General features: G+C 38.9%; 1 protein-coding gene across 3 annotated transcripts; it reads right to left on the bottom strand.

The window, feature by feature from the left end:
* Nucleotides 1-3,235: 3,235 nt before the first annotated feature.
* Nucleotides 3,236-23,019, bottom strand: LOC137017199 (sterile alpha motif domain-containing protein 9-like). Of its 3 annotated transcripts, none has more exons than XM_067381199.1 (4): nucleotides 22,974-23,019; nucleotides 21,418-21,481; nucleotides 19,622-19,663; nucleotides 3,236-9,521 (listed from the first exon to the last, which is right to left on the bottom strand). In XM_067381199.1, exon 4 carries the CDS (start codon nucleotides 9,507-9,509, stop codon nucleotides 5,097-5,099), a length of 4,413 nt encoding a protein of 1,470 aa, XP_067237300.1. In that variant the 5' UTR covers nucleotides 9,510-9,521; nucleotides 19,622-19,663; nucleotides 21,418-21,481; nucleotides 22,974-23,019; the 3' UTR covers nucleotides 3,236-5,096. The 3 variants fall into 3 exon arrangements, with proteins under 3 accessions (XP_067237300.1, XP_067237303.1, XP_067237301.1); XM_067381202.1 differs by having other exon boundaries at nucleotides 19,622-19,659; nucleotides 22,974-23,013; XM_067381200.1 differs by lacking the exon at nucleotides 21,418-21,481 and having other exon boundaries at nucleotides 22,974-23,014.
* Between the last annotated feature and the right edge of the window lie 538 nt (nucleotides 23,020-23,557).

The following is a 23,557-nucleotide window of genomic DNA, read 5'->3' as shown; positions in this document are numbered from 1 at the left end:
ATTTTTCCCCTTGCTCATTGAAGCAGCAACATGCCAAGCACCTCCCACTTCCTGGTATAGTTTACATACTTGACTTTATTAACAATATTTAAATATTTCATCAGAACATTTACCACTGTTTAGTTTAATTAATTCATCCTATATAAATGTTATGTATATATATATATATATATATATCAAATTATTTTCATTTTCTTTAATAACAAAAAAGCCTACCTTCTTCATAAACATTCTATAAACAAAGCATAGTTATTTTGAATAAAAAAGGATAAACTATATAAACACAATACTGTCAGATCCATGACGCGTCTCAAAGGAATTAAAACTAACGTTCTGGGGGCACAGGTAGAATATAGAGCCCCCACAATATAGATAAATTACAATATAGATTTAGTTTGCAATTTGGATTATTTTTATAACGTCTCATGAGTCCTGATAAATGTAATTTCTACTTCTGAAGTGCTTATTTTTATAAAGAACCCTGATTTCTCACACAATGCAGTGAAGCAGACCCTGCAGAGTGAATTATCGATTCTCGAGAAAATCAACTAATTCAGCACCGCCGCCATGGACAGCACCTGGTAACGAAATACTTTAAGCAACCTCCTAAGGGGTTATAGTTTGGGGAACACGCCTAGAAACGGCACATCTTCAGTAAAGGTCTACCTTGTCTTCGCAGCGCAAACGAGAAAACGTTAAAGGGAAATCCAGGCCTGTATATGTCCAAAACTGACTGAGTTTCAAAAGCATGCTTTCTCTCAAAAAATCCACCAGAACGCGCCGGCGCGATCGTTGAACAGGGCTAAGGAATACGTAGCCTACTTCATATTTCTGTTTAAATATTATAATGTTATATTTCATCTATATTGATTATGAAAAGTAAACAACAAGTGTAATATATAAGATTCGCAATATCTTAATTGGAGACAAGGGGTGGGTCCGACGACTTTGATCACTTTCATAAAGTTTTGTTTTGAAGAAATCCTTTCTTTAAAGTGAATTTCGTCTGGTATAAATTGTATTTTAATTTTAATAAATACTTAATCAAGCAATTACCTGGATTTATTAAATGAGAAGACAATCATGACGTCGGGTGCGGATTACAGTGAATAGGCCGAAGTTTTAAAAAATTTCTTGAATAGCCAACATGTCTCAATCACCAGGCCTAGATGGTTATTAAGATATTGGCCTATAAGACAGGTTATTTGTGGCTTTAAAGCAATAAGCTACATTGTATAAAGTGGTACAGGCTAAATAAACGTGACTTGACTTGACTGGAGAATGCTGAATAACAGAGCTGGTGCAAACATATCCACAGAGCTATGATCAGATCAGACGCTTTCTTACAAAAAATATATATATAGCCTATATATTCCCCTCTATATTTGTTGTGTGTTTTTGTAGTTGAGAGGAAAGCGCGCATCTATTTTTTTTTTTTTTTTTTCCCAAAACAATGAACAATAACTTTGTTGTGCTTACATCACAGAATGAATCTTTGTTAACCTTTCAATTGGGCATATGTCTGCCTTGTTAACTTTGATGCTCAGGGCTGGATTTGCCAAGCGCGTTGTCTTTTAGCGCGCTAAAAACCTTAACTGATGATATACTGTTTCTAGGCGTGTTCCCCGAACTATTACCCCTCAGGAGGTTGCTTAAAGTAGCCTATACCTCTTTAGTGCGACGTTACCAGGTGCTGTCCATGGCGGCGGTGCTGAATTGGTTGATATCGATGTTCTCGGGAATGGATAATTCACTCTATACAGGGGCTGCTTCACTGAGTTATGTGAGAAATCAGGGTTCTTTATAAAAATAAGCACTTCAGAAGTAGAAATTTTTAATGTTATAAAAAATAATCCAAATTGCAAACTAAATCTATATTGTAATTTATTCCGGGCGCGAAGCCTCCATCGGCGTGACTTTATGGTGACTGTTAGGCTATATTTAGAACAAAGTTTAATTCCTTGGAGACCCGTCACGCAGCTGACAGACTTAATTATATAATGAATTTAATGACATATTTCGATTGTAAAATATGTGGAAGTGCACGTGTTTTGTAGCTGACTGACAATCATGTCATCACCTCACACGCACACAGTATTTTGTTACTGCATAATAAATTTTTTAACAAGAAGAATAGCCTAATATTCACGCATGTTCATTTTTGATAACGTTATGTCTTTATAGTATTATAGTATTTCGAACAACAAAAAAGAATGGCTTTATATCATCAAGTCAGCTGTCACTGTACTTTGGCGCGAGGCCCTGTGAGTCGCACACTTGGCACAGCCCTTGCTACGGTACCACCACCATGGACAGCACCTGATAACGTCGCACTTAACAAGATACCTTAGTAGCCTCCTAAACTATAGTTCAGGGAACATGCCTAAAAGGAATATCTTCAGTTAAGTTATACCTTTAGAGTCTGCTATAGCAATCAAACGGGAATAGCATTCATTCTCGATCCTATTCTATGGGTTGGGCTCACAACTACATTTTTTAATAGTTTTCTGTTTAATTAACGCTTCAGTTCATATTATTTAATGTTTAACAGTTTTATACATCATAAAATTACATTTACATTTACTTACCATTCATAATCAGCAGGCTGCCGCTCATGTCCCAATAGATGTCCGCTGAGTCGTTGACTGGACCGTTAAAATTTGAACCGGAGAGGAGCGGGAAAAATATTTAACCATTTTATGCATGAATTGCTAAATTATTATTACATTATTTAAAAAAAAACAAAAACACATGATACATTTATGTACTTTTGAAGATGATAAAGAATGTGTGGCATACACTTTTCTGTAAACTGAGCAAAAACTCACATTTAGGTGGTTGGGATTGGACTCTTTTGGAACTTTTGGGTTATTGGGAGAGCACATCTTTCCATTGATTTAAGGTTGTGTAAGCATATTTAGCTACTGTATTGCACAACATATTTCATACTTTAATATAATTGTATATGCAATATTTCCTTTTCTCATCATCCTCATTAAGAGTCCATATTTACTTTTGTTCAACTTTATTTTACTTTTTATTTTCTAAATGCATCCACAAAAGAAGGCTTGACTTCCAAAAAACATTTGAAATTTGAATCCATTAAAACTCTTAAAAATCAAGTAAGCAAGTAAAAACTGCCATGGGTCCAAAATTTATACAAAACAAAAAATATGTGAACTGATCCAAAACTTTTTTTTTTTTAATTATTATTATTTTATTTTAGGGTGTTTGTATGAGATGTTGGGTGGGCCCATCACCAATTAACAGTTTGATGAACACATTTAACCTTCAGAAACCTTATACTGCAACAAAATCGGTAATAAATAAATAAATAATTGAAATAGTTTAACTATGATATTTCTATTCTTTTAGATTTTGGTTGTTTTACTTTAGTAAAATCTAGCTCATGAATATTTAGTTAATTAGTGGTTTATTAGAGCTTGTACATGGTTGGGATCACTGATATAGATAGAGCATATAGAGCATATTGCAAGGCTTATGATTTTCTTGCTTAGCAAAGCATTTAAGCACTGTCCCAATCACACAAATTTCTACTGTCCCATTATGACAAAAAAAACAAAACAAAACAAACAAAGAACAAAACAGAACCTAATTCTGAAAATAGAGACATGATATTAAAACATGTTTACAGATTTTGTAGCAGTAGTGCATGTTTCCATCAAAAGTTTGTACAATATAGCTATGATTATTTTAAGACACTGTTATTAAAACTACCAAAAGCTTATGTCATTTTCCTCAGTTCATGCATTTCATGGTCAACTTCCTGTTTGATGCATGCCCGTCCCACCTACATGATATGCTCAGCAAAAAAGTTTTTATTTTCACTCATCAGGTGAGAAAATTAATTATACTGTCCCTTTTGACCTTATGTCCCAGTCACCCTTGATCATGTTGTAGTAAACACCATGCATTAAAGGGTTAAAGTTCGGTTATAACTAAAAAAAAAGAAGAAAAAAAGAGAAAACATAAATGAGAAAAAAACAATACAACGTCCCAATATGTAGGCTACATCCCAAGGGTTGGGTTTTTGTAGTCTCTTAAAAATTATTGGCTTTACCATAAAGATTTCTGCTAGATCCATTGTATAGGCTAGGCTACTATTGTCCTGTTTATACCATCTTCTGTGAAGTTGGAATTTTTTACTAACAAGATAAGTCTGACAAGTCTGTAAGTTTGAACTCTAAGACTTAACACACAAAATTGCAAACAACATCTTTATTCAGTTAAACAAAATGACGTGACACTCATTTTAAAGATAAAAAAATGAAAGACTCATCCTATAAGGAATTAATAACAAAGTTTGCAGCTTTTTAAAAAAAAAAAAAAAAAAAAATTGTTATCATTATTAGTAGTAGCCTATTACAGACTTAAAACACAAGCTTAAAAATAAATAAATAAATAAATAAATCCTTAATGACAGAGGAAGCGGCTGGTTGAGCATCCAGAGAAGCATCATCAGTAGCAACCAGTCAGGATCACGGTCGTGAATCATACAAAAGAACAGAGTCATAAGATTGTATTAATAATAATAAAATTATGTATTTCCATGCAGCGAGAGTGATTAGAGAACGCGTTATACTCGCGTCTCAGCAGTGGCTGGCTGGGCTGAGCGTCATTTTCCACCAGTTGAGATCACGGTCATTTGACTGCTTTAATTGAGATAAACCCATCTAAAACGTCAACCATACAAAAGAATAGAGTCATAATATTATATTAATAATTATAAAATTATGTATTTCCACGCAAAGAGAAATGTGCTCTCTGGTAGTCAATGCAGCATTGGCCACTCTCAGTCCCCTCTCACTGAACAAAATCACAACATTACTTTTACAAAATTCACATTAAACACTATTAGGCATTTCTGCTAAAAAACCAAAAACAAATTGTGATTAAAAGATTACTTTGTATTGATGTGTGAATATGATAATGAAGCAAATCTAAATAATTTCAAGGAACCATGTGCATGAGCTCCTTTGACCCAGTCCTAATGTTTTGAACTGGAAATCTAGAAAGTTTTCTCGTTCATGATTCTCATGTCGTCAGTCAGATCCATTAGATCAGGCTTGTGAACCTTATGAATCATAGTCTATATTAAATGCAACTGGTCCATTCATTGAGAATCCGATGAAGAATGTCACTCTTGTGCCATATTCGTTATGTAACTGGCTTCTGAACAATGGATCAACCCTTCTGTCTGCAACGCTGATAAAACCGTCACAAATTTTACCAGAAACTCTGTGAAGTTTATTACTGTCTCTCACTTTCTTCCATATTTTTTCATCATCCCATTGAGTTGAGATGTCCTGCCCTGATCTTAACCAGCTGTTTATATCCCTGTGGGAAAACAGGCTGCCATAACCTTTGTCGTTCCCTAGGTAAAAATGAACAGCTGCTCTCTTACCATTAGACACAGGTTTCAGCTTAGTTGAGTATGACGTCTTCATTTGTGAAGTTGGTAATGCACGGTCCTCATGCCATAACAATAAAACTGTGATGTAGTGCAATGGCAGAATCTCACTGAAGGGTATGGGGCGATCAATTATTCGAAGGAGTAATTCACGAAGGTCTTGGTAAGGCATGATGTACTGAGATGCAGGGTTGATGTTGGCCAGAATTACATGGGCATAGACGAAGTTCACAATGTCCATCAGTCTGGCTTCTTTTGACTTCAGAATGAAATGATACTGCCGGATGATCTCTTCAAGAGATGATGCAGAGTCTTTCTCATACAAATATTCCAGAAGGCCAGAATAGGAATCACCCTTGTTCCTCTCCAGACATTGACGCGTTTGATCAATTTTAACCATGCGGTTCATGCTCTCATTGTTGACCAGCTCGCTCCAATTTATTTTACAAAAGAGGTCAGTGTACTGTTGAAAGTACCTGGAAACCTTGGGCTTCGTCAGCTCTTTTTGTTTGTCTTTCTCTGCAAAAAAGGGTACTAAATTGACAAAAAAGTTGTCAAGAAAATCAAAATGATTCTTCATTGTGTGTTTTAGTTGAAGAAGATATTTCTTGTGTTTCTGCAATACATGGTAATATTGCATTAGTTCAGGGTTCTTCCTTGACAATTCTTCAATGGTAATTTTATCCAAGAGGACTTGACCAAGGCAGTTTAACAGTGGTGTCTTCTGCAGTATTTGTATGACAGTAGCTGCAGTTTGAAGTTCACCGAGATGGCCAGCAGTGTTGTAAGTATTGTAATCCTTTAGTCTTTGCAATCGAGATACGGCCTCCTTGTTTGCAGTTAGTTGTGTTTCTTTGCAAGCTTCTGCTGCAGACTCAGCCAAAGTAAGATACCCATCAAGACTCTCTGGCTTGATGGGATCATCTCTGTCTTTGTGAACAACATGCTTGAGCCCACGTACAAGTACCTGTGATACTGTATCGCATATGTATGAGTTGTCCTTTAAATGGCATTTGGCCTTTTTTGCCCAAATCATGGCCTTTGTAAAGTCCTGTTTTTTGATGTAGTACCTGGCGAGGAGCTGGAATATTACTGCATCCTTACTGTAGCGCTTTGCTGAATTGTGTAGAACAATTTCTTCCATCCCTGGAGTCTCTTTCATTATATGTTGGATAAGAGGTGAAAAAAGTGAGTCCTCAGCCTTAGCCGAATACTGCCTCTTCACCAACATGTTGTGAACATCCTGCATTAATTTTTGTTTCCCCAGAGTGTACTCATAAAATGAGTCTGTTGTGAGCAGAAGGTTAGTGATTTCTGCCTTTGACACTTTGTATGACAAAGTTGACAGCTCTTTCAAACAGTGTTGAGCTATACTCGAGTGAATCACCCTCACACCTTCAAAGGTAATGTTGGAATAAGCTGTGCATCTTGTTAAAAGAGTGGAAAACTTCTCAAATCCATCTTCGACTTCAAAGTTTGCTTTTGTTTGCAGACCAAGGAACTCTTCACATGTGGAGACTGACAGCAATGCATTCTTGCAGTAGACATGCAGGAGGACAAGAACTGCAAAAAGTTGAGAATGTTTGTCTTGGAAGTTGAAGCCCTTCAGTGTATTTTTCACAACACCTTGAATATAGTCAGATGAAAAGTTGTTCTTCAGAATCATGAACCCATAAAATGTTTTAGTGTTTGTGTTGGTTTTCTCAAACTCCTTTAGCTTTTCTTCAAACAGTCCCTGTTCCTTCTCAGATAAACGGTTTCCAATGAAAACTGCATCATCAGTCTGGTCACAGGATTCAGCTCGCATGCAGTTGACAATTATGACCTGTGGAGACTTTGAAAAAATGTTTTGCTTCAAACATTCCTCTTCAATTTGAAGTTGGAGTTTTTTTATATCGCAGAGGTCTTGGAAGTCATCGATCATGAGCAAAATGGGAAGTCGTGTAGGTTGCTCTTTTGTCTCATATGTTAGAAGCTGCACAACCTGTTCTGCTACAGTAGAATAATCATCTGTTGTGTTCTTCATCACTGCACAACGAAATTTATCCTTCAGTGTCCATAAGACATGCATGGCTAATGTCGTGCCACCACAGCCTGGAAGATGGAAGATGTTGAAAAACTCACAAGCTCTCTTCCGGCTGCGTATGTCTGGAATAATAGTGTTGAAGATGTAGTCAAACTTGTCACGTTTGATGAATGGCATTGACCCGGGCAGTTCTGAGAAGTAGAAGTTCCACCAAGACACCTTTCCTCCCTTGTAAAAGTTCTCCTCATGATGTTGTTTGTCCTCATTTTCTCCATCACACTGGTTCACGCAAAGGACACTCAGTGTTTCTAAGGATTCCTCAATTTTCTTTGATAGCACAACATTACTGCCTCCACCACAAGGCAGAAACCGGTTTAATTTACGATTCTCTGACCACAAACTGAGCACGGTGCCATTGACCTCAGCAAAACTTAGCTCATAAATGCATCTTTTAGAGATGTCAACTTTATATCGGCCCTTAATGAGATCCTTCCAGTAGGAGTATGTTGTTTCATTGTCACAGATGCATAAGATTTGGTTTCCTCCATTGAGCTCCTGTAAAAACATACTGAAGGTCTCAAGCAAAGGGTCGTTGGCGTCGCTCACCTGACTTAACAGCAAGAATATGATAAGAAATTTCTTGCGAGGCAGCACATCTCTTCTGCACAGGAAAGAAACAACATCACGCACTGAAGATCCCTTCTCAGTCAACCAGTTGTCAACATCAGAGGGGTTTTCCTCATTAATGCCTCCATTACAGAAAACCCAGCTTGTGTTTTTGGTCAGCTTTAACTTGTTTAAAATGTCTTCAACTGCACCTGTAACTTTATACCGAGCTGGTAAATGAACACTGGACATTTTTCTTTCTTCAAGAATCTTATTCAAGCCGTTCTCATCAGATTCTGGATCAAAATCCAGAACAGCCACTAGATTCATGTGAACAAGGAAATCCAGGTTTTCCAGCTGAACAGGATGAGACTTGTTAACCACCAAAATGTTCCATTCAAAGTGTGACTTGTCCAAAGATTGGGTCCCTCCTGTTATCATCTCACACAATTTTGAGCCTTGTACACTGTTTTTGACAACAGAGAGATGCTTTTCTTCAGCGTCCTTCCTCAACTGGGACAATCGTTGCATGTTTGCAATTGCAGTGTATTTCTCATACTCCTTTGAGGAAGCAGATGTAATAAGATTCTTGCTGCTGCTGCCATCCCTTATAAAGAAAGACTTGCTATCATTCTGCTTCTTCTCTGCACCATTGGGCTCTTGCATCTCGTCTTCATTTTTATCAACATTATAAGTGTTAAAGTGAAATTCTTCACAGACTATGGAGGACGGCTCTATGTCTACCTCAATAACACGTTTTCCTGCAGATGTCATGTCAGCTTTGAGAACTTCAACAAAGCGAGGAGGTTTTATACACCTCTTTGCTATTTTAACAGACCTTTCCCATTTGAAATGTTTTTCAATTGCATGTGACTGTTGTCTATCAAAAACATCTGTGTTCTGAACATTAATACCCAGAATTTGTCCATGTGGTTTGTCTGCCACTCCAAAATGAATAGTGCCATTTGTGCGGCTATTCATACAAGCTGCTGCAAATCGAATCACCTCATATGTATATTTACTCATTCTATTCTCTTCTGTTGTGTTGGTGAATGCTTTGAATTCATGGCATGGTTGTATAAGGTCTATAGGACCAGTTTCAGTTACATCTAGATTGCTGTTTTCTCTGTACCGGTGAGCAGCATTAAATCTATTGAAAGGGTAAGGCTTCAAGCTATAAGACTGAGTCACCACATCATTCGGCTGCTGAGTCTTTTGTTTCAGAAAACCTATGTTGTGAATAATTAGTTTTTTAGCATTCAGTGATAGGCTTTGAATGCAAGAGAGATCCGTCTCGTCCAAGAGAAGAAGACCAGCTCCATTAATTCTCTGGTTATACAAAATCTCTGCATCTTCTTTGTCCACTTTTATATCAAGCATCCATTGTCTCACATGGTCTTTATTCCAGTCATTGATGTTCAATGGAAGTTCAGATGAAACAGCCATCTCCACATTATTCTGAAAGAAAATCAGGAATATTGTAGAAAAAAATGTTAACGTTATTGCATTGGGACTAAAACTTACTGACTTTGACTTTTTTGGATAATTGATGTACATTTTTGGGTGCTCCATGTCAAAAATGAACGGCCTACAAAAAATAGCTTATAATTATCTCGTTATGCAATATTATCATCAAATATTGGATTCAATCTTTCTGTCAACTTGTTTCCTTTCAATTAGGACAGGTTTTGTATTTACATTTTGAACAGACTGATTGTAGGCTGGTCACTTTTGACCAGGAACACCACAAGTGTGACTTTGCTCCATTTTGTACAAAATAAAAGCATTTCAAAACAAACTTCCTGGTTAAACATTAAAGCACACTAGTCTGATAAACAGTACATTTTTCATATTTTTGTTGAATATTGACAAAATTACCCTTACGAAAAAGAAGTTTATTCAAGTGTGCTATTAGTATACTTCATTTAAACTAAAAATAATAAAGTATAATTTCAGTCTACTTTTTATATACTTCTCAGAAACATACTTTATGTACTTCTCAGAAATATACTTAAAATTGTACTTAAGTATACTTGACTTATACTGACAGAAAAGTCTAAGTATATTTGGCCTATACTTGTACTCAATCTTTTGATTGAGATTAAGAATTAATTATTCTAAGTATACTTGGCTTGTAGTTGTGTTTAATCTTTTGATTGAGTAGCCTATTAAATACTTTTCACATAGTTTTAGAGGGTGTTTTCACACCTAGTTTCTTTAACCCTTTTAAATGTTCTCAAAGCAGTTCAGCGTGTATATGTGAACAAACCAAGTGATCTCAGATCCCCCTAAAAAGACCCAAAAGTGAACCATACTCAAACCAAAGAATATACACTAACAAGAAGCGACACTCAATAGAACATTCCATTGCAACACCGGCACCAAAGAGTATAGAACCCAAGGTCAAAATCGGCGAATTTCCCTGCCAAATCAGAAGCGCAGTAGAACAGTTTTTTTTAAGTCACCAGTAAATTGTATGGCTCCTACAGTAAATGTTGTATTGTCTTATGTTTTATTTTACCAGTTGTGGAATCCAGCCATTCAACCATCTGAGGTAACGTAGTTAGCCTACTTTATTTCCATTTTATGCAACTTTACACATTTATTAATAGTAAATTAATAATTAAATAATGTACTATATGTAAAGTCATAAAAATCATAATGTTTGCAACGAGCAATATATTTCAGACCTAGTGGAGTAATAGTAATAATACTAGTATCTAGGGGTGTGACGAGACAGGTAGCTCACGAGACGAGACTCGAGATTAAGTTCACGAGAACGAGACGAGACAAGATTTTTACACACTATTTTTAAGAAATCCTCAATGGCGAAATACATGACAAGAAAAAAGTAGTCTGCAGGTGTATTTGAAATGTTTTAGTCACCTTTTAGTCAAGTCACCTTTATTTATATAGCGCTTTTTACAATGCAGATTGTGTCAAAGCAGCTTTACATTGATAACTGGTACATAATTTGGCTGCACAGCAGCTCTTAAATAATAGTGTCAATGCAGGCAGATCAGAAGCACTGTTGAATAAATGTCAAGAATACTATTGAATATCAAATGTCAAGTGTCCCCAACTAAGCAAGCCAAAGACGACAGCGGCAAGGAAGCCAAAGACGACAGCGGCAAGGAACCCAAACTCCATCAGGTGACATCAGGTGGCAAACAAGTGGCAAATAGGTGTTAAAATGGAGAAAAAAAAACCCTTGGTTTTAACTAATCCTCTTGTAATGAATGTCATTTCAGTTCTACTTTCTGAGTATGAATTATCATATGCAGTAAAAGACAACAATACTCAAGTACTGTAAAAGGTTTTGCCACTAACTCAACTGACTGACTTCTCTTCTGTATGATTTCAGTCTCTTCAGACCTTACTGTACATGTTTTATGAGCTTCTACAACTTTTGACCTCCTAACTGAACTCCTTTCCACAAACTGATCATAGAAATAAAACAGTAAATAAAAATGGTAACACTTTACAATAAGGTCTCATTTATTAACATTAATGTATTAACCAACATCAACTAACGAGCAATATGTTTGAGCAATGAGCATTATATTTGCTACAGTATTTATTAATCTTTGTTTATGTTAGTTAATAAAAATAGTCATTAATTGTTAGTTCATGATAGTTCACAGTGCATTAACTAATGTTAACAAATGAAACCTTACTGTTTGTGCTTAATAAGACTAAGAGAAAACTGTTATTCATACTTATGGTAACACTTTACACTTTACATTAAGTGCAACCATAATCGCACTCTCTCAATATTCAAAGTGCAAATAAGACCAAATTTTTCACTGATACAGAGCTAAGAGATGGTTACAACTACACTGCCCAGCCTAAAATAGCTTTCATATTGCAAGATATTTGTATTCATCAGGGAGCCGCTTTCAAAATGCGGGGTATTGAAATCGCGTCTGAATACATGCTCGCGTTTACTTTCACATTCACGATTGCATGTACTCTGTAAATATGGAGTGGCGGCGACCGTTATCCAACTGAATGAAATGTTTGGGGTTTTTTTTAAATACAAAGCAAAATGACAGTGGAGGCGTAATGTAAACATAGCGGTGGCATATTCTTTCCTAATCATCCTAACCACTCTGTCATGGCAATATCATGAGACTACTTTTCACCTCGACGAGAAATCTCATCACATATTAGTCTCATGAGATCTCGTGAAACGAGACCTAATAGTATCTAGATCTGAATTAAAATATATATATTGTACATTTTAATGGATCACGCTACAAACATAGTGATACGGGGTCCACCATTTGCTTGCTACGAAAAGGACTGTTGTCAGGAATGTCCTCTTCCGGAGAACTGGACCCCCACCAATACCAAACTGCTCACCGTCACAGGTGAAAAGACAGTAATGCCTGGGAAGAAGCTGTTATCTGTGGTGGTGGGGATGATCCAGATGAGCCACGAGATCTGGCTCGCCGACATCAGAGATGAGTGCATTGTTGGCTTGTTGGCTAACTGGGGAGCATGTGTCGACGTGTCGGGGGCGCCCTTTGCCTCGGTGATGAGATTGTGCCACTCCAGTTGGGCCAGAGCCGTCATGGAGAAGGCGCCGCCCCGCAGCTATCGCCCGGACATCAGTGCTTGTCGGCTCTGGCCCCAAGCCGTCACACGAGAGCTGCAGAGACTCAGGGGGAGCCACGGCAAAGTATTGTAGCTTAGACCAGTGCCTCCCAGGCACTACCACCGCATGCTCCATTGACCCCCCGTCACCTGAGACTGTTGCTGCTGTTGAGGAGTTGGGGCGGCGAAGCAGTGAGCAACTAAGCGCGCTGCAGCGGTAGCAATTACAATGCCTTTTGACAGACTTTGTGGACATTTTTGCAGCCCGAGAGGAGGACTGTACCAGAACAGCGCCGGTACAACACTGGCCCTGCTGCCCCCATTCGCTTGCGCCCCCATAGACTGCCTCTCGCCAAGCGCCAGGAAGAAATGATCTGAGACATGGCAGCTAATGGCATTATTGAGCCCTCAGATAGTCCCTGGGCCGCACCCATGGTTATGGTACGAAAGAAAACGGGGAGTGGCGCCCTTACATGGACTTTCGGCGACTAAATGCAGTCACCCGCAAGGACTCATACCCGCTGCCGCGCATTGACTATGCAATGGATTACGTAGCTGGATCCTGTTGGTTCAGCTCTTTGGACTTGCGCAGCAGGTATTGGCAGGTAGAGCTGGCGACAGAGGCCCGGCACAAAACTGCATTTACCATAGGTCAAGGACTGTGGCAGTTTAAGGTGATGCCCTTTGTACTGTGTAATGCCCCAGCCACCTTTGAGAGGCTGATTTTGACCAGGCTGTTCACAACTTACAGGAGGTTCTGATAACCATCCGTAGTGCCGGTTGCGGTTGAACCCGGCCAAGTGTAACCTGCTCACCTGCCAGACACAGTAACTGGGGCAATTGGTTAGCGAGAGCGGGGTGGCAACTGACCCATCAAAGATGGCCGCGGTGAGGGACTGGCCCGACCAACCAACATCACTGAGCTGTGGAGCTTCTTGGGCCTGGCCTCCTATTACAGGAGATTCATCAGAGACTTTGCAACCATCGCCAGCCCCTTACATCAGTTGACAAACAAGGGCCGGCGGTTTGAGTGGTCTGAGGATTGTGCAGCGGCCTTCCAGCAGCTAAAAGCCGCTCTCATTGATGCTCCTGTCCTGGCCTACCTTGATCCCAACCAACCATTTCTTGTGGACACTGATGCCAGTAATGTGGGGGTCGGGGCTGTACTCTCCCAGAGGGGGGAGAATGGAGAGCGAGTTGTGGCCTACTATAGCTGCAGCCTCAGTCGCCCAGAAAGAAACTACTGCGTCACCCGGCGGGAGTTGCTAGCAGTGGTCCTGGCGGTCCGTCACTTCAGGCCCTACCTCCTGGGAACCAGGTTCACACTGAGGACCAGTCACGCTAGCCTCACCTGGATGCTGAACTTCCGCCAGCCAGAGGGTCAGGTAGCAAGATGGCTGGAGATCCTCCAGGAGTACAACTTTGAGGTTCAGCACCGACCGGGGCGTCAGCGTTAGCACGCCGGGGCTGAACCTGTCTAGACGTCCATGCTTAGCTGACGAATGTCAGTACTGCAGTCGCCAGGAACAAAAAGAGATATGGAGCCCTGGTCGGCGGCAGCAAGGCCGGGTGACAGCATTGGAGATGGGGAGCCATTTACTACTGAGCAGTTAAGGCAACAGCAGGTGAACGATCGAGTGCTGGTGAAGGTGAGGGGCTGGCTGGAGGCTCAAGCATGTCTGGACTGGCCAGCCATGTCTTCCTAGGGGCCCGAGATCAAGACCCTTTATTCTCAGTGGGGCAGCCTGGAGCTCCACAACGGCAAGATCTACAGGTGGTGGCAGGCCCCAGGCGGGGGAATCGACCATCTGCAACTCCTGGTTCCCCCATGCTTTGCAGTCGGAGGTTCTCCATTGGGTTTATAGGGCAGCTGGAGCCGGCCACTTCGGAAACTCCAAGACAGTGTGGTGGCTGCGGCAGCAGTTCTACTGGTCTGGATGTCAGCAGGTTCACTGCTGCGATGTTTGCACGGCGCAGAAGGGACCCAGCCAATGCTTTCATGTGCCGTTGCAGCAGTACGTAGTCGGGGCCCCCATGGAGAGGATTGGGGTGGACATTTTGGGTCCATTCCCCATCACGGAGGCCGGCAACCGTTTTGTCCTGGTCGCAATGGACTATTTTACGACGTGGCCAGAGGCGTATGCAGTGCCAGATCAGAGTGCTTCCACATCGGCGCATTGGCTAGTGGATGAAATGTTCACCCGGTTCGGAGTGCCGGACAAACTTCATAGTGACCAGAGCCGATGTGCCAGCAATTGGGGGTGAAGAAGACAAGAACCACTCCCCACCCAACTTAACATCTTGACCAGTCAGCACCAGAGAGACTGGGACCAGCATCTGCCCCTGGTCCTGTGGGCATATAGGACAGCAGTGCAAGAGTTGAGCCAGTGCACAGTGATATTTGGAAGGGAGCTCCGCACGCCGTTGGACTTGGTGTTCGGGTCACCCCCTGAGCCGGAGATTGCTGGTGGACTAGAACTGGAGTACTTCAGGCGATTGAAAGAGCGCCTGAGCATGGTCCATCAACTGGTCAGGGATGCACTAGAGGACGCATAGAGAGTGGGTGTTTTGCCCCCAGTCACCCAAACTGACTCATCATTAGGTCCCGGGGATATGTGTGTGTGTGTGTGTGTGTGTGTATACAGCAGACATGATTAGGTTGAAATTATGTCGTGTGATGTAATAAACTTCTGATTAGTTATCCACTGCTTATTTTTTCTTTATTTTTTTATTTTAACAATTGGAAATATGCAGCAGTGTTACTGAAAACAGGGGTCTGAGTTCTTATGAAGTTGTGGTGTGAACAAGAAATGGTCTAAGATCACTTCAGTGCTGAAGAGGACCAAAAAAAGAACTGGGTTATCTTTTGAGTCCACTAGATTGTGAACACCATAGGGACTGAGGTCACTTTCGGCTGGTTCCCTTTCTGGTTCACTTTAAGTGAATTGGGTTTGGTTCTTTTAAAACAAACTATATGTGAAAACATCCAGATACTGTCTTATAAATTTACATTGTTTGAAAATATTGATTGATGAAAAAAAAAAACAGGTATGTTCCTAATTCTTAGTATCTGAATTTTTGTGTAGGCTAGTCCACTGGTAGTACATAGGAATTTACTTCAAATCTACTGTAATCTTTCCCCACCACTGACTGAATTTTCAGGCTATCAGTGTTTTCACTGCTATATGGTAGGGCAGTGTTTCCCAAACTTTTTTCAGTCACGGCAAAATTTTTGACATTTTTTAAAAATTTGTGGCACCCCACACTAGTGTTGTCATGATACTACTTTGATATGATTCCTTGAAAAGTATTGATTTTCAATACCACAGGGAAGAACCGCCATATATAGGCCTACTGTCATATAGATATTGTAAATATTATCAAATTTTTTGTCCATCCATTGATAGTCTAGGAAATCAGTATTTTCATCACTTTGATGACAGATTTTAATTAAGGCTTTTATTCATATATAAATATTGCTCAATTACCATTACAACTATTTCACCTAGCCTAAATGATTGCTCCCTTAGTGTATTTGTGTTTTTATATTGGGGTAATTTTGATAGCTTGTTTTTAATTTAATTTAAGTTTATATTTTTTAACGTAATCATTTCACAGTTAATCTCCAAATTAATATAGAAACAACATAAAGAAAGTATATTTTAAATATATATTTTTAGTATATTTGTTTAATGACATCTTTTTATTAACATTAATGACAGATAGCATTAGATAGCATCACAACTTTTTACGTTCATTTAATACTTATTTAACTGCTCTTATGAGGAGACTAGACAAAACTGACATTTTGCCATAATTATGTGTGTTATTATTCGTTCAAGTGCAGAAAACACAAGAAAATTCTGCTGCGCTGTCTGTCTTTCCGTGTGTCGTGTGTCTGTCAGAACATTCACAGACAGTGCGTTTTCATTTGTCTTGTTGTGCTTGTATGGTTTAAAAGCATTTGCATGAAGAAGAGCATGATCATATAATGTAATGCTAGCCAAAGGAAAAAAAAAAAAAGTGTGCTGTGTTAAATGCGTTAAATATTTTTAACCCGTTAAACAGACAAAATCAATCGCATGCGTTAACATTGACAGCACTACTTATAGGATATAACCATGTGAATACAAGGCAAGACATACATAGTGACAATATGTTTGTGTGTATTTGACCATAAGCGCAACAAGCCATGAAAAAAGGCAGCTTTATGTGTGCGCACTGGGAATGAAGCAAGGGAATGAAATCATGCGCAACCCCCGCCGAAATTCATTTCAACCTTTCTTACATTTCACATTTTTATTATAAATGTGTGTGTGTTATTTGTTATTAGGGACATCAGAGATACATGGTACATAATAAATGATTTTTTTTTTAAAAATGTAAAAATGTTTGAAGGAGTTTTTAAATGGCACCCCTGCTCTCGCCAGATGGCACCCAGTTTGGGAAACGCTGTGGCAGGGGGCACTATGACACATCTTCTGAAAGAGTACAGACTCTCCGGATTAAAACACAGGAGAAGAAGCAGCTGAAACAATGATAGAAGATTGCTTACGCAAATGTAAAACAACGGGATCATCAAACATTTAACAGCATATAAATCAAAACTGCCTAACATTACTGAATGAAATGTTGACCAGGACGAGCTATAGTACTGTGAAGCACACGGCGAATCATGTCATCTTCCCCTGTTATCGTTACTTGCACTGTCTGTCACATGCTTAGTATAGCTTTCTCTGTCAGCGGTGAGATTTACAAATGTGATAAATGCAGGAGATAGTCAGGCTGACAGAGAAGATTTCAGAATTAGAGACATGCATCCAAAATTTAATTGAGGATAGTAAGAATGCAAGGACTTTAGATACTGTTTTGGATGCAACTAGCTTAGTGAACTCTGTACATTGTTCAGTTCTGGCTGTAGAGCCCGTGCAGCAGGGCAACTGGGTGACTGCAAGACGGCATAGTCGCAGGGGAAAACACCACTCTTCCGTTCCGATTAGAACATCAAACAAGTTATCCTTACTCTGTGACGCACCCACTGGGAAACCTCCTCAAGATTGTGTTAAATACCATCTCTCAGGCTAGAGCTCCGTCTACTAGGCGCCTCTACATCCTAAAATGTTCGGCCTTCTCCGCCTGGTGTACAGCCCAAAACGGAGACCTGGTCTCGTACGACATATCTCTGATATTGTCATTTCTCCAGGAGCGTTTGGACAAGGGCCTCACTCCCTCCACTCTCAAAGTGTACGTGGCAGCCATAGCAGCATTTCATGCCCCTATCACTGTCCCCTCCTGGGACCTTTCCACGGTTCTCAGGGCGCTCAAAGGCCCTACCTTTGAGCCGCTGCAGTCAGCTGACCCCTCTCGCTCAAAACTGCTCTGCTACTGGCTTTAGTATTGGTCAAGCGAGTAGGCGACTTGCAGGCCCACTCTGTGAGCCCTGCATGCCTCGAGTTCGGGCCTAACGATTCGAAGGTTATCTTGAAACCAAGGCATGGGTACGTACCAAAGGTGCTCTCGACTCCGTTCAGAGCGCAGGTCATTACACTCACAGCGCTACCTCCCGCAGGGGATGAGCAAGAGTTGAATTTACTTTGCCCCTACAGGGCACTGAGAACTTACATTGAGTGTTCCACCCCCTTCATGCAGTCGGATCAGCTCTTTGTGTGCTTTGGCGGCCATACCAAGAGGCTTCCGGCCACGAAGAAAGACTTTCGCGTTGGATTATCGACACTATCGTTCTCTGTTACTTGTCTATGGGCCTACATTGCCCCATCAGAGTACGAGCCCACTCCACTAGAGGCATGGCCTCATAATGGGCCTGGTCTAGTGGCATTTCTATTAGTGACATCTGTGAGGCGGCCAGCTGGTCCTCACCGTCCACATTTGCCAGGTGCTATAACTTGGACGTTCTGGCGTTACATGCCCAAGTCCTCACTGCATAGCTCAGATGGCCTCAACTTAGCCCGTCTGGTATGCATCTCTGTGTTATGGGAGCTAGCTCCCCTATAAGCATGTGTAACTTCTAGGGACATGATGGCTTCGCCTTCGATAGTTATCCTCTAGGCCCCTCCGTCACCTATGGTGGGTTCCCAGTCATTTCCCTATCATAGCACAGCGTGATTGAATATGCTCCCCATATGCGTCTTCGACGAAGTACGAGTGTAGTATTGAAAGGGAACGTACTCAGTTACGTATGTAACCTCAGTTCCCTGAGATACAGGAACGAGTACTGCATACTTTGCCGTGCTATGAAGCTGCACAACTCAGTGTTGTCGCTTCAGTCGAATAACCTTAGATCCTATGGCGATCCTTCTTATATAGCCATTTGCCCCTGGCGGGCTCTGGTGCGCTGCATCACCATAGGCTCACGCAGCTCCGCCACACGGTCATTGGTTCAAAATGTTTCAATACTCGAACCAATGGCCGTGCAGTTACACTGCGTACTTGAAAAAGGCTTCAGTAAATCGGAGAAAAATTAGTTTTCCCCATATGCGTCTTCGACGCAGTACTTGTTCCCATATCTCAGGGAACCGAGGTTACCTACATAACCGAGTACGTTTCTGCATCTTCTTCACATATGTTTTGATCAGGAGATTCAGTACTCTTTCAGAAGATGTGTCATAGCGCCCCCTACTGTATAACAGTGAAAACACAGAAAGCCAGAAAATTTAATGGCGGGGAAAGAATTAAGTGTATGTTGTAAACTTTTTTCTTTTTTCTTTTTTTTGGTGAGACATTTTGGCAAAGCAAATAAAAATGTAAATCTCATTCTCAATAAATGTTTTATCCACAATCCTACATTTGAGGTGATTGGTTATGGTTATTCGTGGGTTAGTGTACAAACTAATGTACTTTCTGCAACAAAGACATGGCATGTTGTGAAATGGCAACATAATAAACATATATGAGTTTATATGTTTATATATAATTTATATGTTGTTTTATCTGATACTTACCTCCAAATGTCTTGAGTCTTCTATAATGGATCAGAAACCTTTCTGGTAAAAATAAATAAATAAATAAATAAATAAATAAATAAATAAATAAAATAAAAACATTTAAACATGGCTTTGTATCAAAACAAAGTATGATTGTTAATCAAGTTAACTAGAAATTAGAGAGAAATTGATGTCATACATGACCACAAATCTGAGGTGACATAATATATTTTCTTTGAAAAAAAAAAAAAAATATTACCATGACAAAAACCTGTTTTGCTATAAAAGTTATACATTTTAAAACAGTTGATGTGTGATCATGTTAATTATATATTGCACATCACCTGAATTGGCAGAGTATCATGTTTAATTTAAAATATAACATTTACTCATACAGAAAATGACATTTGAAACTACTTTCCCCATATTCTTTCAATGGACCCAAATAGATTGAACAAATGAGAACGTGTACAAGCTGACATTTGACAACTGATGAACAACTCTCACATGTTTGGTTGTTGTTGTTGTTGTTGTTTTTATGGGCAAAGGTCCATGTTTTATAGTCTTACAGCCGCAAAGAGACATTTGAAGGGTGAAACTGAGACATTTTTATTTGAAAATGGAGATTGAATAATTAAATAAATTACCAGCAATATCAACAACTTTTTATGCAAACCTGCAATAATAAAAGAAGATATTTTTAAGAATGTTAGATTCTAAACAATATTGGAACCCAATTGACTTCCAAACATTTAAAGATTTTTTAAAAATATATATATTTTATTTTGTGTCCCACAGAATAAAGATAGTGGTTTGACAAGTTTCATACAGGTTCGACATAATTTATAGATTTCAAAACAACTTTAATTTTAAATTTACAAACAAATGGACAAATGTGGCATTATATCAAAATCTGAGATAAATAAAAAAAATACTGAGATACAGACATTAATAAAAAAAATATAAGGCATGCCTGGTCTCCCCTACATCATGCTTGAATAATAATGAGCTGAATAAATCTTTGTCTGAATTACCAAATCAAGGTTTCTGTGTTGTCTATGGGTTTTGCAGCAATTAAAGTCCCCCATGTGGTCAAAATCACATTTTTAATGTTGTTTATGTCTATGTGGTATTTTTAATATGCTTTAAGACAAACCATGTGCAAATTCATAAGTCAACAACATTGCTGAGTATTTTCTCTTTAAAAATGCAATGGAAAACAGACAGTCTCAAAAACATGGTTTGTGATGTCACAAACTATCTTGTAACCAATCATGTCAACATATGGGCAGGCTTCAGCATATCATTAACTATGACTACTCTGAAGCAGGGCAATCTCAAGAGAACCCAGGTTATCCTGCTATATTTTTCTATTGATATGTAAAATCAGGTAGATTTAGCTATATATTGGGTGAGTTATGTATATTATATATATTACAATGTTATGATGAAATATGTGCCATTCTCCACTGTTGCTCTAAGTTGTTCAAAGTGTTTCTAAGGATGCTGATTGTTAGAAAGCAGCTGTCTGACTCTGAGATGAAGAACAGGAACATGGTTTGTGTAACATTAGCAACACATTAATAACTATTTGATAACTTAGTCAAGCAAAAGCCTAATCATATTAATTACCATTATGTGTCTGATGTTGTAAAGAGCGATACCACTGTGCAGTGTTTACCTCAGTAATTTGAGTGGATCTCTGAGCTGGCGTGAGTGGAGGCGGGGCTAATTTGCATATTTGTGGATACTAAATGAGGCAAGGGTGTGGAGTTGCATTCAAGCTATTTTAAGGCATTTCTTTTCACATTTACCTGCATATTATTATTACAGTTGAAGGGCTTCTTGTAGCACACAAGAAAAAAAAAATGTTGATGCCTGAAGGAACAGAAACAACAAATTATAACAAAACATGCATGTAAATTAGTATGAACTAGTTAAAAAATTGTTATAAGACTTTAATCCTTTATGGTAACTTATCAAATGTTCTGTCCAAGGCAACAATATAAAATTTTCCAAATCCGTGTTGTTCCAAGTATTGCAGCTTTTTTTAAAATAACCATTTACCAAACTGAAAGCACACAAACCTGAGTAAGTCAGTACATCAAATTCTCTGTAATCAAAACTGTCGGATGTTTAACTGCTGTTATATCTACTGCCAGAACAAATGTAATAAAGGGCTAAAGTCTTGTGTAAAATCAAAGCTCAGATTCATGAGAGGGATGGGTGTGTACTGCTGTACTTATGCAACGCCATTGTCATTGTTTTCCACAACAGCATTTTGTTCCTAGCGTCCTATCAACCCATTTATTTGTAGTCTCTTAAATGAGGATTCATCTCCAATCATGGCAACAGAGCATTCACATGATGTTGGAATTACCATAATTACAAGATGACAACTTGAACTTGATGAAAATTCTCGTAATTGCAGTAATTCTGACATAACGTGAACGCACAGTTAAACCACTGTTATAAGGAAGTTGGTTAGTAATATGAAGCGCTCTTGTGAAAAATTACAAACAAACCACCATTTCCTTGGTTTACACAAAAGAGATGAGGCTGCTTCCACATCTCTTTAACCAGAGGTGGACAAAGATAATACTACTGTCACAAGTAAAAGTTATAAAGACAGATTTTTTACTTAAGTAAAAGTACAGAGGCCGTATTCACAACACATTTTATCATACCACTAAGAGTTCTCCTAAATAACAGGAAACTTTTTTAGGTTTCCTCCTATTCACAAAGCTGCTGAGATCAACTAAAGAACAGAGAGAAGTCTCGAGAGGAGACATACTACCCCTAATGTTTCACAGATTTAGGAGCTAGTTTTAGTGCTAAAATACTCTGTGAAATACTCTTAGACCAAAAATTTAGGAGTCCTAAAATTAGGACTGACATGCCCATTATTTTTAAGAGTTTCTCCCAAGTCGCCAAGTTAGGAGCTAATTTTACTCTTAAGATGTTTTGTGAATACGGTCCCAGTTTTTGTAAGCCTTCCTGGGATTGTTTTACTCTAGTCTGATTAAAATAACAGTCAAGCCAAATGCACGTAAACTTAAAAAGCATCAAAGCATCAAAAAACTAAAATAGGCTAAATATTGTACACTTAAGGTACATTTAATGTGGCTTTACAATGTAGTAGAATCAATATACAATGTTATCTAACAAATGGTTAGTTTTCAGTACTTCAGAAGGTTTTTTAAATCAGCCATTTTCTTACTCTTTCCTAGGCTGTAAAATGTGTGTAATTCACTTTGTAATCTTTGATCAGTGGTCACTTTGTTGTATTCTGCTTTGGATGAAATGAATACTAAATGAATAAAAGTAAAAAATAAATGAAAGCTGAAAGAGTAATAGCTGTTATATTTACCCCATTTCAAGCGTGCATGGAAGATTAAAGTACGATCTTTATTTCCTTCTTCTTCTTCTCCTCCTTTTTATGGGAGGGGTGGGAGTGAAAGAAAGAATTCTCCTCAGAAAGTTGCCAGATGTTTTCCAGTATCACATATTTTTCAGCACTATTGGGTGTGGTTCAAAATTGTAGATTTATCTTGACAAACTTTAGCAATGTTGTTATTTTAACTTGTATAAATGGTGAATTAAGAGAGAAATGCTTCTGCAAAGAGGCAAAGTAAGTAAGTAAAGCAAGTTCCTAATATATACAGGATGTTTGTGTGTGCATTTCTAGAATTGCTAGACCTTACTACATAACTAGGTGTAACTGCAAAATTCTAACACAGCATTTTGCCTACGGATATATTTGAAACAGCACTGGAAGGTTCGCTGAACCATAGAAGATCATTTGTGAAGCAAAAATAAACCAAACATCTGATCATGTTATGTCTGAAATGTCTGCTTTTGATGTCTTTTTTTGTTTGACATTTCCTTTTAGAGTGCATGATTTGCCATTAAATGTGTTTCATATTGTTATGTGTAGCATCCCTGTTGTATAAT

Source organism: Chanodichthys erythropterus, chromosome 3, assembly GCF_024489055.1.
Source record: "Chanodichthys erythropterus isolate Z2021 chromosome 3, ASM2448905v1, whole genome shotgun sequence".
Taxonomy (NCBI): domain Eukaryota; kingdom Metazoa; phylum Chordata; class Actinopteri; order Cypriniformes; family Xenocyprididae; genus Chanodichthys; species Chanodichthys erythropterus.
This window is presented reverse-complemented; position numbering and strand designations above follow the sequence as displayed.